General features: G+C 48.1%; 1 protein-coding gene and 2 non-coding genes across 4 annotated transcripts in view; 2 read left to right on the forward strand and 1 right to left on the reverse strand.

Moving 5' to 3' along the window:
- The window catches only part of Rcsd1 (RCSD domain containing 1), a 59,472-nt gene extending 51,979 nt beyond the window's left edge, over positions 1-7,493 (forward strand). For both annotated transcript variants that reach the window (XM_003468678.5, XM_063253604.1), the window contains exons 6-7: positions 14-667; positions 5,724-7,493. In XM_003468678.5, coding sequence (XP_003468726.2) covers positions 14-667; positions 5,724-5,756 — 687 coding nt within the window. In that variant the 3' untranslated portion in view covers positions 5,757-7,493. The remainder of the gene's footprint in view (positions 1-13; positions 668-5,723) is intronic.
- Positions 7,494-16,165: 8,672 nt separating this feature from the next.
- On the forward strand, positions 16,166-16,237 carry Trnap-cgg (transfer RNA proline (anticodon CGG)). Its single transcript has one exon. It is a non-coding gene; the product is annotated as a tRNA-Pro (tRNA).
- Positions 16,238-16,685: 448 nt separating this feature from the next.
- Positions 16,686-16,757, reverse strand: Trnap-agg (transfer RNA proline (anticodon AGG)). Its single transcript has one exon. It is a non-coding gene; the product is annotated as a tRNA-Pro (tRNA).
- Positions 16,758-17,889: the final 1,132 nt, after the last annotated feature.

A 17,889-nucleotide genomic window follows, 5' to 3' on the forward strand; every position in this document is an offset into this window, starting at 1 on the left:
ACGCCTCCTCCAGGTGCGGACGAGGGGCTCTATCAAAAGGCGCCCCCCTTCCAGAAGGTTCCGAAGGTCTCAGTCGGACTGTGGGGACTTTGGAGATTTCGGAGCCACCGAGCCATCTCAGGAGAATGGTGCCAGGGAGAACGGGGATGAAGTGTTCCCACCCAAGTGCCACGCCCTGGGCTCCCCACCACCCCATGGGGGTGTGCTGGGAAGCGGGGTGCTGGTGGGCAAGCCCCCTCTGAGGAGAACATCGAGCTGCATAGAGAAGCAGGAGGACAGGCCCAGATGGAGCCCAGAAGAGGCCAGCAGGAGCTCAGCACAGGAGGGGACCCCCGAGTCACCCCAGACCTCCGGCCCAGAGAAGGCGGAGGACGTGTGTGTGCGCCCTGCAGAGGACAAGGCTGCTGAAGAGGAAGCAGAGCCGGGGAAGTCTGAAGAGGCAGAGGGGGGAGACAAAGAGGGCAGCCCTGGCCAGAAGAGCCAAGATGCAAAGGCAGAGGAGGGGACCCAGGGGGAGGACACCCCCCAGACTCCTCCCGGAGGAGTGGAAGGCAGCAGCGTCCCCTCAGAGGAGGAAGGCAAAGAAAAGCAAGCTCAGGGCTGCAGCCCCAGCCCTGCCACACCAGAGCCTGGCAGCGACACCCACAGTGGGCCAGCTGTCCCCACGGTAGGTGACACAGGGACGGCTGTTCCAGGCCATCTCAACGCTTTGCCATGTGCCCTGCTCCCCTCAGTCCAGGGTAAATCAGCTCAGTATGCAGGGACAAAGGCACCAGCCTCCTGATGTGTGCCATCTGCATGGGGACAGGCCGTGGCCAGTGGTCAGGGACAAAAGGACAGAGAGGGCAATGTGTCGGGGCTGCGTCCAGCTTCTCGTTGATGGTCCCACAGGGAAGGAGAGAGACTGGCACAGCTCGGTCACTGGTCTGCCAGCGGCCACCAGAGAGTAGCTGGCATGAAGGTGGCATTAGAGTTGGGCTTTAGGAAGGAGCCTCATGGGGCTTCGGGTCATTTGCCAGCTGCACAGGAAGAGGGCGTCCCCCCGTCCCTGTCCTCTTGTCTCCTGGACCTTCCCTAACACCTATCTATGCTGTGGGTGCAGAACCAGTCAAGGCCTGGGATGTTCCCCAAGAGAAACTCAGCCCCTGGTGGCTGTAGCTCAGTGGCACAGCCCTTACCTAGCATGTGTGAAGCCCTGGGCTTGACTTCTATTACTGCAAAAAGAAAAAGAAAAACTCAGGGTCCCAGCCTGCTACCCCCAATCCTGGTGACCTCATCAGCCTGGTCACTTCTGAGTGGTTTCTGTTCCCTTGCTGTTAATCTGGTCATCTGTCCACTCTTCCACTGTTGGCCTTCTGGACCAGCAGCCTCTTACCAGACCCCCCCAGTGGGCGGGTGTATTAGTTTAGATTATCTTTTTCTTTTATATTTGTGTTGTTTGTGATACCGAGAATTAAACCCAGGACCTTTACACTGAGCTACATCCCCAGCCCTTTTTAAATATTTTTTTTATTTTGAGCAAGGTCAATGTCAGTAAATATCCCAGACTGAGCTGTAATTTGTGATTTTCCTGCCTCCGCCTCCCAGAGCACTGGGACTACAGGTGTGCACCACCACGCTGAACTGGATGGTTTATTCTCTGCTGAATTACCCAACTTTCTTGTTAGAGTTGCCTTCCAGAGTAGCACGAATTTGGAAGCATAAACAACAGAAAATATATACCACCTCACAGTTCTGGAGGCTGGAACTTCAAAATTAAGATATTGACAGCTTGGCTTGCTGTGGGGATCTGGAGGAGGATTCATTCCTCTCCTGGAGCGCCATGCGCTGGCCCTGGAAGCCTGCCCTACCCAGCCAGTGCATCCTCAAGTGGCCTTCCCTGTGCCCGTGTCTCAGGACTCCTCCCTCTTGTCTGATAAGGTGCCCCATTGGATCTAGGAGTATTTTGATGCAAAGAGAAACTGGACTCTCACTTCTTTGTTCACTTGATGAAAGAATTCAGTGAAGACACCGAGGCCTTGTAGCAGTCTCGGTGGGATTTATTGTAAAGTAGAGACACAGGAGGTTATGCCATCAAGCAAGAGGATGGGCAGTGTCATGAAGGCACCAAAACCAAGCATGATTTTTCTGTATTTCTAGGTTGGTTGATTTTGTTGTTGTTGTTGTTTTGTTTTTGTTTTTGTTTTGGTACCTAGGATTGAACTTACAACTTCATGCTCACTGGTCAGATGCTGGCCACTAAGCTACCTTCCTGGCCCCAGTTTAATGTATTTCTATGTACCTAGAGTTACTCTTGAGGTTCTGGGAGCTAGGATAATTATGATACTTAACAACATTTTATTTGGAAGTTACTTTGAAATTGTGAAATACCTTCCTGTCCCTTTCGTTGGTTGGTTGGTTGGTTTTTTGAGACAGGATCTCGCTATCTCAAAGTTCAGGCTGAACTCACTGTGTAACCCAGATGGGCCTCAAACTCGTAGTGATCCTCCCACCTCAGTCTCCCAAGTGCTGGGATTACAATTATGTGCCACCACGCCCAGCTGCCTGTGCCTTTTACATGGACAATGTTTCCTCAAGAGCTTGAATAACATACGGAACTTATGACAGAGAATTTGATAAAATAAATTCTTGATTGTTTTGGTCTGTCTTTGAGACAAGATCTCACTATGAAGTCCAGGCTGGCTTTGAATTCACAGCAATCCTCCTGCCTCAGCCTCCCAAGGGCTAGGAAAATTCTTGATTTAAACGAGGTCCAACATAGGAGGGCCTTAAAGAACAGTTCCTTTCCTGATATCACTGATCAGCGGGCTGTGGCAGCCAGGAATGCTGCATACCTTGTTCTAGGATTAGATGACCAGGCAGCCAAGTACTAGGCAGTGTGCCCTGTGGCATCACTTTAGGTCTGTGACCTAAGGAATGACTCTATATGTGTCAGACACTGAAATCTTCCTTTGCATAACTGGTAACACAGCCCCTCGCGCCCACCCTCATCCTGGTAATGTCTAACTACTCACCTAACAAGTCATCTTGGGATCCTGCATCACATCTACAAAGACCCATGAATGAAGTCACAGCCCTAGGGAGCAGGGATGGCATCATGGGACCAGACGTACCTGTCTCTCCCTGACTCCAGCCTCCTTATGCTCCAGCCTGGCTGTTGCTTTTATTTTTCAAGCACACCAGGCTCATTCCCACCTCTGAGCTCCACCTGGGCCGTTCCCTTCTCACTGCCTGATCCAGCCCACTGCTGGGTCTTAGTCCAGATGAGCTCCTGCCCTCCTGCTCAGCTACTCAGTGGCTTTGTGATGGTGGCTTTTCAATGCCCTTGTCTTGCTGATGCTGTGAAGCCCAAACCTCTGGCTCTAGAAAAAAAGCAACCAACGCCCCACGAGCATCCCAGAGGTGTCCAGGTCCATAGCTCAGTGTACAGATGGACGGGCCAGCTGCGGTCAGCAATCAGCTCTCAACTGGCTCCTGTGCCCAGGTGCAGCGCAGGGTTCATCTGCAGGGTGTTGCCTTGGTCTTCTCTTGTTCCCCTCAAAGCTGGGCAACATTAGAATCAAACCTCCCAGGCACTAGTGCCTGCGGACTTGGCCTCCCCTGATGTGGTCGTGGCAGAATTCTCACCACTTGATCCCCTCTCCATCTTGTACCCTGATTGATGGAAATAAATTGATCACATAAGCTAATTGTGGTCACACGCATACAATCAGCATTTAACAAGTACACATTTTCCCTCTCACCGCAGCCAAAAAGCAAGTAAAATCAAACACAGTTGGGGAATCAGTGGGACTCTCCTCCTAATGGTGCTTTGTGAACACAAAGGAGGAGGCTATTCATCCTTCTGAGAAAGGGGACCGTTTCCTAATTACGCCAAAGGCACCAGAGGGAAGAAAGCACCCAAAAGGGCTGATTTCCTCTGGGCTCAAGGGTTCATACCTGTAATCGCAGCACTCTGAAAGGCTGAGGCAGGAGGATCGAAAGTTCAAGTCCAGTGCAGTAATTTAGCAACTTAAAGACACCCTGTCTCAAATTTTAGAACTAGAAAAAAAAAAAAAAAAAGCTGCGATGTGTTCAGTGTTAAGACCCTAGGTTCGGTCTCCATCTCAGGAATTTAAGACCACCAGGGTCCACACTGTTGATGAGGATAGGTAGCACCAGGAAGAAGGCAGGGACTCAGCTACAACTCTGCCACTTAAAATAGACTTCACATGTGTTTTTCAAACACTCACTACCTGTCCCGTCCTGGGGCAGGGGCTTCACAGATGCCCACACACAGATACTCTAGATGTTGTGACATCACTCCAAGGACTTTGATGTCCAAATGGGAAGTGCCGGATTTCCTAAGTCATTTCCTCAGTCTCTGCTTTTGCAGTGTTGGCTTTGAATTTCCTCTTGCCCTTTGCCCACTTCCAAGTGTTTGCCTTGCCTTTTCCTTTCTTCCCACCCAGGGAACGGCATGTGGGGCACTCCACCCCTGAGGCCCTCTCCCTGCCCAGCACCTCCACCAGGCCAGCGCTGCCTTTTCTCTCTGATCTCTACAGCCTTAACTCATGCCCAGCAGGATTCTTGCACATCCGCACCAAATCTATCTTCCTGAAAGTGCTCTCTCTGGCCAGCTTATGCACCACAATAATGCACACTTCTTATCCTAGTTCTAGGAAGGCTGAGACAGAAGGTTAGCCTAAGTTTGAGGTCAGCCTGGGCTACATAGCAAGTTCAAGACTGTTCTGGATGATGTACCAACTTCCTGTCTCAGAAACAAACACAGAATGAAAACCCATTTCTATCTTTCTACTCTTCTATCCTAGACTCTTTACTCTCTACCTGCTAAGTTTTGCTAGTGCCCCTGATCTTTCCAGGCCCCACAGTGGGGCCCAGGACTTCACCCACCATCCCTTGCTGGAACCTCTCCCCACAGTGCCAGCTGCTGTGGCTCCAGCCCCAGGTGGACTCAGCCTTCCCTGCCACCACACCTCTGCTTCTCCCAGCCCTTTCCTGCCTATCCCCAGCTCCTTGGATCCTTACTTGTACTCTGGATGGTCCACACCCTCACTCCTAAATGTCTCTGTTTCTTAGCTCGGCACTGAGGAAGGCAGAGCCTGCCCTTCGGTATCCCACCCAGCACAGGAGACCTAACCGTGAGACCTCTGAGCAGATAAAGAACAAGCAGCCACTTGGCTGTTCTTCACTCAAGTATCAGTCTTTATTTTTTTGCAGTGCATCAAACCCAGCACTGCATGCATGGCGGGCAGGGGCTCTACCACTGAGCTGCACACCTCCCCGGAAGTCTTACTTTCAACTCTGTTATGTTGCCCAAATATCTTGAGCAGTGTTTCAGGGAGACAAAGTTGAGCAGAAACAAGAGTAAGCTAAGAGAGCAGGGCAGTGGGACAGAGTAAGCCAGGCAACAGGGCAAGAGCAGTAATGCCCTACTAGTTGAGACCAGAACTCCAGTTCCTGGGTTTGAATCCTGTCTCCTGCACTTATTAGCTGTTTGACCTGAGGAAGCCACTTCCCCTCTTGTGCCTTTGGTGTCTCACCTATAACACAGAGTTAATAGAAAAGCCTGATTCCTAGTGCTTTTGGGAGGCTTGAATGAGTGATGTATGTAAAAATTTATGTCAATAACATTCTGTGACTCCTGCTATTCTTAGAGAACATCAGCAAGGTCAGGATTTCTCCATCCCTGCCTAACTCCTGCTTTCCTCTCATGTCCCCAGGATGAGCCCCCGGCGGAAGGTACTAAAATGTGAGGAGGAGGTCATGAAGCACCAGTGACGAAGCTGCCAGAGTGACGGAGCTGCTGTCTTGGGAAGCGGCAGCAGCGACAGGAGCAGAAGCAGAATATTCACCTGGGGCCGAGTTTCCAAGTGACTGTCTTGGACAGGCGGAGGGTAGATCCAAGAGCAGCAGATGTCTATCAGCTTGAGTCTCTGTCACTAAATGGATTTGGTCTAAAACGCAAATGTATTTAAAACAGTAAACAGTGGTGACACTGCCCCAGGGACATGGCCCAGCCTGGGGCCTCTGGATCCTCCCCATGCTTTGGCAGCTGGCCTCCTCACCTTTCGGGTGAAGCTTATCAGACATTGCCTGTGTAAAGTTACAGCCTTTTTACTGTTCTGAAATGTTTACGGTTCTCATAGATCAGTAAAAATTAATACTAAATGAACAGGAACAAAAGAAAGCAGTCCTGCTGAAAAATACGAACAAAAGATCTTACATGGTATCACGATCCAGGAGACAGCCTGTCTGGCACCTTGCTCCAAATATGAAGTGCACAATCGATTTTGAAAACATTGGGCTAGAAAAGATAATTGAACTTAAAAAAAAAATGGTAAGTCAGAGGCTGTGGCACATGCCCGTCATCCCAGAACACTGTGCGGCTGAGCCAGGAAGGTTGCAAATTCAACCCCAGCCTGGGCAATTTAGGGACTTGGTGAGACCCTGTCTCAAAATCACTAAGAAAGGGCTGAGGACATAGCTTAGTGCAAGGCCCTGAGTTCAATTCCCAGTACCATAGGGGGTGTCAGTAATACCAACAAGCGCCTTTCTGTTCCCATAGTTCTAATTCCCAGCCTTGTGTCCTCCTTGAGGACGCCGTGGGACTCCTACAAAGCTGCGGGATATCAAATGGTCCCCCTGTCCGTGCTGCATTTCTGCCTCTCTCAAGTGCAGCAGTCCCTAGGGTCCACAGGATGGGTCACTTACCTGCAGTGATGGGTTTCGAGCTCACAGAGCCCCTCTGAGCTGAATTCGTGTTTTCCAGCGGGTGCCTAAGCTGCCTTAGAAAACCTCCTCCCTCACTTCCTGGTAAGCTTTTCCTCAGCCTAAACCAGGTTTTCATCCCTGCGGCAGGCAGCGCAGGAGAAATGAGCTGGGGCCTCTGCTCCCTCCTAGGTAGCTCCCGCCCTAACCCTCTGCCTTTGCAGAGGACTATCACCTCACGCACCCGGCAGGATGAGCAGGCTCAGTCCTCAGTTTGCTTTGGGCATTTAGACTCACCCCGCCTGCTTCTGTCTCCGGCACCAGAAGGCCTCCGGTCACCAGTGGTTCCTCAGTTTTCTCATCCAATTTACAGTTTTCCTCACTTCAGGATAGTGTTAATATTACGGTATATTTTTTTTCAAAGCTATTTTTAAATAGTTTGTAATTTGCAACAGACTTGTAACCTGGTTGAGACTGATACTATCATAACGATCATAAACTTTGGATTTAACAGAATCCAGGAGATAATGTGTGTCCGTGATTTTTTTCAGATTTGTATACCATTGGCCTCTGTAGATCACCAGAGATGTCCACCCCCTAAGTGACAGATGTTTTATTCATGCGTGCCTTCAGGCTGGGTAGACCCTCACAGAGCTCTGGGCAAGCACTTTGAGTAGGAGGTAGCTTTGAACATGTGATGACAGGGTCCACCCTCTCTTACTTGAGAAAAATGGGACACACACTGGACTATAGACGTGAAAATAAAATTTTTTTCTCAAGTAGGTGTGTGTGGTTGTGCATGCCTATCATCCCAGCATTCTAGGAGACAGAGGCAGGCAGATCACAAATTCAAGCATAATTTGGGTAACTTGGTGAAGAGGTAGCTCCCCAGCAACACACACAGAACCGCCCTACCCATTGAATTACATTGTAGGTTCACTGATGCTCATAGAAAAAGAATTTCGGATTCATCAGGAAGAGGCATAAAGGGAGATACTACTAGACAGGCATTTTAAAAGTAGATTTCAAAGAAATAAGCGAGGTGCCCTCTGATCTGGAGCTGGGTATGTCTGAGATGCTTGGGGTGTCTTCGAGATGGGGATCTCGAAGATCCCCATCGGCTCCTCTGGTGTCAGGAGACAAAACGTTTACACTCTGAGGTTGAGATCCACTGCCTGCTAAGGCTGCCGCTTCTTTGTGGCTGGAAGTCTGGGAAGAACTGTCATTTACAGGTGAAAATCACAGGCCCAGAGCCCTCTGATAGCATTATTGTCTTTCAGACCCTTAGGAATTTTTTTTTTTCCAGCATAGAAGGGAAAAAAGCTTATGTGTGTGTTTCCAAGCTACACTTTTTCTTCAAAGCACAGTTCCAAAATTCTGATTTTCCTTGCTTCTTTTTTACCCATCTTTATTTCTTCTACCTCATAATATATGGCAAGTAAGGGAATAAATGAGTGCAGAGGCAACTATGGCCACTCTCTGCTCAGACCTTTTTATTACAGGAAAGTTTCATAGCTCTGAATGAATGAGGACTCCGCAGCTGACGCCAGGGACCCAGTGCGGACCAATGGGTGAACGCAAAGCCGCACCTCCCTGTGAGCTCCTCCCATCCACAACCAGGAAGTCCACGGGTAGACTTAACATAGCCGCTCAAGCCAGTCAGGAATCTCTCCTAATACCAGCCTCCACTTTCCTCTGTGTGGGCCGTCCATGCAGGCAGGCTCCTCCAGCGGAAGAGCTCTCTCTTCCCAGTAACTGTAGGAAGAATCCTGCAGAGCTTCCCATAGCCCCGGGGTGGCACATGTGCCCATTCCTGAACCCATTGTGGGGGCCGAGGAGAGGCAGGGATCATACATGTGCCCTCTCTCGGAGCTACAGTCCCATCAAATCCACAAGGGTGCTGTTCTAGGCAGCTAACCCAGGTAAAAGTTAATATACAGAGAGAGGCAGCACTCTCAAGGAAGTCAGCACAATAAAGACATCAAAATTATGGCTGGAGGTCCATCTTAAAAAGTCCAGACCTCAAGATAAAGATGCACCTGAGGGTGGTGTTGCACACCTGTAATCCCACACGCAGAAGGCTGAAGCAGGAAGATCACCTTCAGGTGAAAGGCATCCTGGGCTGCACAGTGAGTTCAAGGCCAACCTGAACTACACAGCAAGACCTTGTCTCAAAAAAGCAAACAAAAAAGATAAAGACACAATGGCCAAACCTACATGCTTCTCTAAAAAATGAACAGTAATTTAGAATTATACTATAATCAGCACCACATGGTTCAGGAATCCAGATAGGCATCAGTTGCCCAGGTGAGTGCCCAGAACATCTGGACCTCTCCCTTCCCCACAACGCCCTTGCTATGTGCCTTGTTTCCCTATTGGCTCACTATTAGCTAAGCAGCTATACTTGCAATCCTACAGGTTGATTGTAGCTAGGCCCACATGGTACCAAGTTGTGACTTTGTTGTATAAATCACTCCTGACAAAGGGCTGCCACCCCGCTGGGAACTCCTGGAAATCCAGGAACTGTTTTTCTCTCCTTATTTCCAATAATACTCTTCCAACTTCTTCCTTTAGTCTGTGACTTCATTCTTCAGTGTCGTGGGACCACAACCTGGGCACATTTGACATCTAATGGGCTGGGAGTTTTATATTGCTCCTACCCCCGTTATCAAAAGAAATGCTAGGGAAGCCCCCCACTCCCCAAAAATAGCTGTCCCTAATTGAAACACCAACATACTCATCCATTGTTTGCTTCAAAATTAAATTTTGCTTGGTTCTAGTTTTTGCTTGGAGGACTGCCAGGACCTTGAAAGAGGAGCATTTGTCTCCATTTTGGCTAAACATGGCTCTATTTCCACATATTGATGTGTACAGAGCTGGCTAGGCCCATTTACGTTGCTCAACGCCAAATGGGTCTAGCCAAGGTGCTGATGTGTGGTCTTTAAAGCAATGCGCAGGTCAGTAATGCCGCCCTGCCTATAGCTTCCGAGTGGGGTGCGTGAGCTAGGCTGGGATTGGGCCTCCAGAAGGAGGCTATGATGTCTCAGGACATGAAGATTACAGATGAAAGCCAAAGCACTGACCCCTTAAGGAGATACTTATTTAGTCTGTGGCATGTAGATTGTTCTCTCTCTCTCTCTCTCTCTCTCTCTCTCTCTCTTTCTCTCTCTCTCTCTCTCTCTCTGCAGATTACAGTGGTGCCACTGTGCCTCCTACCTAGCACAGCTCACGTACTCACAACGCTCACATACTTCCCTCCTTTCTCTCAATCATTCACCCTGAGCCACTTCACAAATTAGTAAAACCTGGGTTTGGTCTTTGTTCCTGTTAGCCTTTGTTCTGAGTGGACTTAGGACCCCGTGGATCTCCACAACTGCAGATATGTATTTATCGCTTTATTCTTTCGTGGGAGTGGTAGATTGGAATTGACTTGCTAGAATTCCAATAAGTTTTCCATGGGGTTAAAAGTATAAACTCCCCTGGACTGCAACAAGCTCTGGGAAGGGCTTTCCATACTAGTTAACTCTGTGTGCTAAGCACCAGGTAAAAGGAGCACAAACTTAGTGCTCATGAGAGGCAGGAGTTGGGGGGGGGGTGTCAATAGCACTGAGTAAAATTCAACTGTCACTCAAATAAAAATGGTTCAGAAGCCACCCAGAAAAGCAGGCCTATTGTTGTATGTGATTATGCACTGCTCTTCCTAGAACTACACTGCAGCCCTATGAGGAAGGATCCGTATTAATCTTTACTGTTCTCAGAGCATCTTACATCATTCTAAGTGCTTAATAAATATTCATTAAATAATGAATGATTGTTTGGGAGAATGGTTCTTAACATTACAAGCCCCCCAAGATCCTCATCTGATGCCTGAAATGTCAGAATTAATGAGGAGCCAGGCATGGTAGCACATACCTATAATCCCAAGACTCAGGAGGCTGAGGCAGGATGGTCACTGCAAATTCAAGGCCAGCCTGGGTTACATAGTGAGTTCAAGGCCAGCCTGACTACAGAGCAAGACCTTCTCTCAAAAAGAAAAAAAAGAAAAACTCCTTTGACATTGGTATTACTTCGTGTTCAAAAAGCAAATACCCCTGAGACAGACCACATTTTAAGTCTCCTATATCATTTACATCTTCTCCTGAGTTGGGTTTTGTTTTCGTTTGGTTTTTGTAGCACGGGAATGAAACTCAGGATGCTTTACCACTGAACTACAACCTCATGGTCCTTTTTATTTTATTTATTTTGAGACAGGGCATCATTAAGTCGAACAGGATGATGCTGAATTTACCTGCTCAGCCTGCCGAGGAGTAGTTGGAAATTGCAGGTGCTCCCCACCCCCCAGTCAGTTGTGAAGTGGCTTTTGAGCTCTGTCCCACAGAGGGTTAACAATGAAGCACAAAGTACATAGAGGTCTTGAGCAGGAAGCCACTTTTCTGTCATTCTTCCTTGGGGTGAACTGGACTCCCAAGGAGACCAGTGTGATCTGACCAGCCTGACTGCGGGTGCTGAGAAAGGAGCACTGTTTGCCCTCAGATCCCAGGAGAGCTGTGAGAATTCCCACTGTGGTTAAATGGAGCAGGAAACTGTGGTCCTCTGAGACTGCAGAGATGATAAATGTCCGTGCTTCACGGACATTTCTGTGAAAGGCGGCCAGAAGAGTAACACCACCCACAAGAACAAAAGAGTTTTTACTCTTCCTCCTAATTCTGGACAGTTGGGATTCTCCAAGGGAGCTGGACCACCTTGGTCAGGGAAATGCTTTGAAGGGATATGGGCAGAAAGGTAGAGACAGGCTAGCATCTCTCCCTGGACAGCTGGGAAGTACTGACAGGGTTTTTAACTACATAAATCTGCTGCATCCTCATGGTGATGGTCTAACACAGCAAAGAAACCACAAAGAATACCTTATCAGACTTTTTCTTCCTGATTCAAGCCAGACTCCACCTCTCCTTCCTGTGTGCTCCAAAGATTCCCAATCCCCATCCTGTGCACACAAACACATAGCAATCTATCACTGTCAGCTAACCATACTCCTCTCCAGAAAGGTAATCTTCATAAGCGACCCCCAATCCTTTGTCCACCGAGAGAGCTCCCGCATTCTCAGAGCATGAATCTCTCCCGTGCCTGCATTAAAGGTCTTTCCGTTCTTTGTCTTTCTCCTCGTAATTTCTGTGCTTTTAGATTGAGTCACAAAAATACTCAATCACTGGCTCCAGCCCTTCATGATCTAGTTATACACAGAAATTTGAAATAAATTTCTTGAAAATGGGCAAATTTATAAAATCAGTTATCACACTGTTACGATTTAGATCTAATATCCCCCCCATCCCATGTGTGGATCGGGAGGATGTGTTGGATCGTGGAGACACTGCCACTCGTCAGTACATCCATCCAGCACGAGTCCTGGTACATAGATGAACGCAGTGCGGTTAGGAGATGGGCCTGGCTGGCATGACCAGGTCGCTGGGGTATGACCTGGAAGTGGGCAGCTCACCTGCTGGCTCCTCCTTTCTCTCTACGTCCTAGCTGCTATGGGACGAGAAGCTTTCCTCAGTCATGTGTTCCACCATGCCATTTCCACGCTGGAGGCAGAGGCCATGGATCGAACCCTCTGAAAGCCATGACCTGCTCCTGTAAGTTTCGAATGTAGGTTATTTTCTCCCAGCAACAGGATAATGACTAATACACCCACTCAGCAATTGCTTCTGTTTTTAAAGGATGAATGGAATGAACTGTACCTTACGCAGCATTCAAAAACAAGATTCTAGAACCATTGTACGGTTGGTACACAAAAGATGGTTTAGAAAAAAAAAGATGTTTTTCACCAAGAGGCAGATACTCTTTCTCCTCCAAGAAAACAATGACTTCTTCAGATAGAACCTCCAGTTTGGAAATCCCTGCTGTCTAAGGAAACCAGGGCTGCTGGGTGACGTCAGGCAGCTCCCATCAGTGCCCCGCCTGGCCTCCCAGGAGTGACACAATGGTTCTGCTGATGACTTCTGGAATCACACGACCTGGGAAAGCACAAGAAGTCTATTTTACAGTGTTTCTAGTCCTGCACCCCTATTCATTCTACAGGCACAAGGAAGCACAGTTTTAAGGGCCCTATTTTCTTGCATTTTAAGAATAGAAATTATTCTTATTTTTTCTCATTATTCAGTCAATGCATCTTTATGTTAGAAAACTTGTAGTGGGGTAGAACATTTTTAAAGAAGTCAATAAAAATCATTTACAATTTCACTCCCCAGAGATGACTAAATAGCATTAACATTTTATAGAGTTCCTTCTGATTTTTTAGTGCATTATATAGGTTTTGTTTTCAACTTTGGTTGTTATAAAGTATGAATTTTACTTTACCTAGTTTTTCGGGAGTTTCTGGGTTTTTTGTTTTGTTTTTGGTAACATTCTCAAGAGCAGGTCTTTATAACAAATCACAAATTTGATCAAGAAAACTATATACTTTGTTTGTTTGTTGAGACAGAGTCTTGCTATGTGGCCCAGGCTGTCCTCAATAATTCTCATAATCCTCTCGCCACACCCTCCCAGATGCTGGGATTACAGGTGTGTACCACCATGCCTGACTCAAAAACTACACACTTTTGTCCTGTTAACCCAACAACAGTTGGAGTAGGACAGTCTGCTGCATAAAACAGAAAAGTAATAAGACTGATTCCTTGACAGAAGAGACAGTGTCTTGTCTAAAGAATTCTTTTATAATTTAGACCCTACAAGCACATCACCTCTATGACCTCACACAATGCCAAACCTGTATCAAGGGAAAGCTTTTGTTTTTATTTATTTATTTATTTATTGTTTGGTCTTTTTCCTTTTTATCGGTACCAGGGATCGAACTCACGACTGCCTGCTTGCAAGGCAGGTGCTTATGCAGCTGAGCTAAATCCCCAGCCCTAAGGGAAAGCTTTTGAATGAAAAATCAGTGGGCTGGCTCCAATAAATTAATGGTGACTCATGAAGGGATTGCACAATTCACAGACAGGGATGGACAAACCTCAGAAGAAGTATCCTGGTGGGGGCACGACCAGAAATATGTTTTGTGAAAAAATAGCTTAAGTTACTGCAGAACATTGGACTAGACATTACCAAAGGATGCACATTTTCTGTTAGACCCACATTTCTGTTTAAGTCAGGGCAAAGCTTATAATGGAGGAAACAAACCTACCAAGCCAGTGTACCCCAGCAGCAAGAGGTCTAAAGTCTGACCAGTCCAACCTGAGGCCACGTCTGGGTCTCCACTGGGTCAGAACCTAACCTGGGTCAGAACACATGGGTAAGCAATATTATTCATCACCGGGTTATAAAAATAGTCACTCATTTACCACCACAAATGACTAAAACCCCATTCACAGTTTCAGTAATGTCACCCAAGAGTTATTCTAATCATTTGGGAAAGGGCATCTGCTCCCTCTCGTGCATCTGACCTACATTAAAATGAACATTCTCACCATTCTCAAAAGCCCCGATGCCGCCAAAACCCTTACGTGGAATTAGAAGATCGAGTGATGGATTTCAAAGTTCTCCAAGAGCCGCGGGTCCTCTGCCTCCTTCCCACCCTTCTGGCCCTCAGCAAAGCGGCCATCAGGAGCCTCAGGCAGGGTGGACGCACAGAAGTCAAACAATGTGGCGTCTCCCTGACAGGCTGGACACTTTTTTCCCCCGTACAGTAGAAAAATAAATAAAACGATGTTGTATTGTTGCTGCAAGAGCATGGAGCTGTCATAGACAACTTTAGGGTTCGGAAAGGCAGGCTCCGGAATTAACAAGAAACAACTTTGAGGTTGTGTGCTCAGCAAAGTCAGCAAAAGGCCTGCGGCTTAGCCCACCCGACGCCCACACGGCGTCTGCGCCTGCGCGGACTTAGCTCACCCTGGTGCTGGGAGCTCCTAGAAAGGCCTGTCAAGGTTTGTGCTTTGTTTTTAGGAATTTTCACACTTGTTTGCCCTTGGATTTTCCCCAAGGGCGTGAGCTCGGGCCCTGAACCGGTGACCTGAGTGTTCCCCAGCAACCCACCGCATCAAGTGGGAGAGAGGGAGGAGGAAGGGAAGCCAGGTGCCTGCTGCTAAAATCCAGGGAAGGCATCCCACACCCCGAGTTAAAGGTAACCCTAAGATGCAAGCGGATTGTGAAAACGGGGCCTTGTGGTGCACTTGGAGACCACAGTGCGGACTGAAACAAATCAGACACGAAGGTTAAACAGCACACGCTTTCTCTCATATGAGGAACTCAAAGTAAAACGATTTGAAGAGCAAAATTAAAGAAAGACAGTAAACGGAGAGGTGAAGTTGAGAGCGGGGATCTGGGGATGGAGGGGTTAAGGGGGAGGTGCAAGGATCCAGAGGAGATGACAGGGTCTCCACACTCAAGTGTATTCATTCTGTATTTCAGATATTTATTTATTTCTTTTTCAAATCCATTTTATTTCAAGGATAGACATTTATTTCTAAAAAGAGGGATAAATAATACTGGGCATGGTGGACTGTGCATGCCTGTTGATCTCAGTATTCTGGAGGCTGAAGCAGAAAAATCTCTGTGAGTTCAAAGTCAGCTTAGGCTATATAGGCCAGCCTGGACTATAAACGAGAAGCGTCTAAAACAAAAAAGGGGAAAAAAAAAAAAATATATATATATATATATATATATATATATATATAGAGAGAGAGAGAGAGAGAGAGAGAGAACACGAAAAAAGAATAATCAATCTGCACCCCCCCCCACTAGCCAGAGATCGATCCAGCGACCCCTGCCTGCGGGACCTCAGGCTGGGGCAGGGGTGTGAAGACCCATCCGGGCTACTGGCCTCCCCCTGCTCCCCAACCCTGCCTTTTCTGTCCCAGCCCTGAGCTAGCACCTCCCACTTCCTGCCACCACTTTCTAGCCACGCGGCTCGTTTTTTGAATTCTTTCTGAATTTATTTTTTCACATTTTTATATTCTTTTGGCAGACTTGTACGGCACAGAGCCTATTTATTTTTTCTTCCGTCACCCACCCCATTTCTTACATTTTTGGGGTCCAATGTGTACAATATATTTTCGTCCCCTGTTACCAGCCCTGCCATCCCCGCTCCCTCTATCTCTGCGCCTCAGTTTCCTCCTCTGCCACACGGAGAGGCGCCCTGGAAATGAGGGCCTGGGACGGACCGGCGGGATTCAGATGGGGTCCGGGCGGGCGACCAGCGTTCAGACAGCGTGCACCCGGCTGAGCTGGGGCGGGCGGGGACCGCTTCCCTGCCGGATCCCTTTTTCCGAGCCGAATCGCGCTCGTAAACTCGCCAGCTCTCCGCGACCCAACCCGGCTGTGCGTAACGGGGCTCCGGGTCAAGAGCTGGGGAGCCGGAGAAGGGCGCCGAGGCAGGAGGGTCGCTGCAGCGCTCTCGGGACGGGGCTAGCGAGGCAGTGTTATGCTGAAGGGAGGCGCCAGAAGCCCTGCACCCGGCAGCGGCTCGTTGGTCTAGGGGTATGATTCTCGCTTCGGGTGCGAGAGGTCCCGGGTTCAAATCCCGGACGAGCCCAGGGGTTTTTACTCTTTTTCTTTCCCCCTCTCCATCTGAAAACTAAAACAATCTCATCTTTCTCGGACATCCCGATCTAAGACTGAAATGGAGCCTTTCTCGTCTAACAAGCCAGTGCTGATCCCTTTCGTTTTGTAAAGCTCGGATCAAGGGAGCACAATCACACGATCTGTGGTTTTGGTGTACCAGGCACGGCATTTCACCTAAATCACACGCCCTCGCCTGCACACCCGGGAGTGGAACGCAGGGCGCTCGCGGGGTCTCCGGGCAGCGAGTGGACCCCGATGATCAGAGCTGGGCGCGCTGCATCCGGCGTGCTCCACGCGGCGCGGGCGCAGAGACGGCGACGTCTGCAGTACGATCTAAGCTCAAAAACTCTCCATGCTCTGGAATAATATTCATAGCATTTATTAACCAGTTCCCTAAAAAAACTCATATTGCAAAAGGAGGGCTCGTCCGGGATTTGAACCCGGGACCTCTCGCACCCTAAGCGAGAATCATACCCCTAGACCAACGAGCCACTGCGTGGTTTACTTTACCACAATTCTAAAGATATGTGGATCAGTCTAGTCCTGCGCCCCCAAGTGGTTATTCGTGTGCGAGTTTGTGTGCTTTCATCGGCTGTTCTTGCATTTTATTCGCATTTCGTCTTCTGTATTCCCTTTCAAAACAAGTGACACAGAGGAAAAGAACGTCGCTACGGTGTAACACGGACATCCTGTTTCGTAAACTGTAATTCGCTTTATGCTCACGGTTGATAAATTACAGGGAGCATGTGGCAGTGTCCACGTGGGGTGTGTCCCAGGCTCCCTCGCTGACTTGGGCGTGTTACACTCATTCACGCACACGTTTTCCAGTAATAGCGAATTGTCCAGTTCTTGCCAACACCGTTTTAATGCTAGTGTTCAAAGCTCCCCCTTTCCAGCCTTCTCTATTCCCACCCCTGTGTTTCCCACTCAAACGGTTCTCTTCAGCTGGAATCTATTTGATTCTGGGTACATCCCAGAGGGCTGGAACTTCTCAAGATGAGTGTGTGTCTGTGTGTGTGTGTGTGTGTGGGGTCTTTAACATGTCAAATCCAATAGTATGTGGTGTATACTTGGGTCGCAGTTCCCTAAGCTCCAATTTCTTAGAGAACAAGACACCCAACACCAACACAGAAGTCTGTGTAATTAACAATCGTGTAATTGGCACCGGATGGGTCCTATACCTTTAAAAAAGATGAAAGATTTATAAGATCTGAAGAGAAACCAGAGCATGGCTCTATAGCTTTAGATACAGAAGGCATGACTGTATTTTCAATCCTTAAATCTTTCTAATGGATGCTTACAATGGATAGCAAGCTGGCGCTCAGTAATTCTGAATGACTGCCGTTTGCCCCAAATTCCTATCAAGACAGATTTTTGCACTTTGATGCACCGTAATTTTGAATTGTCACTGCAGCAAATAATCACACAGGCGACTCTTAGGAAAAAAAAAACTCGTTTTATTTCTTCATGTATTCACTGTATGTCTGACCAACAAACATTTGACAAAACTTGTGCTGGACACTCAACTGTCACTTTTCTTCTTACATTCTGACACCAGAAAATTACAGCTTTAGAGTTCTAATGGTCAGTCTCCGCCCTTCTTTGTTTTATGTGAAACTGCTC

This window comes from Cavia porcellus, unplaced genomic scaffold (genome assembly GCF_034190915.1).
Source record: "Cavia porcellus strain 051 isolate PalLab524CR breed Dunkin Hartley unplaced genomic scaffold, mCavPor4.1 scaffold_7, whole genome shotgun sequence".
NCBI lineage: Eukaryota > Metazoa > Chordata > Mammalia > Rodentia > Caviidae > Cavia > Cavia porcellus.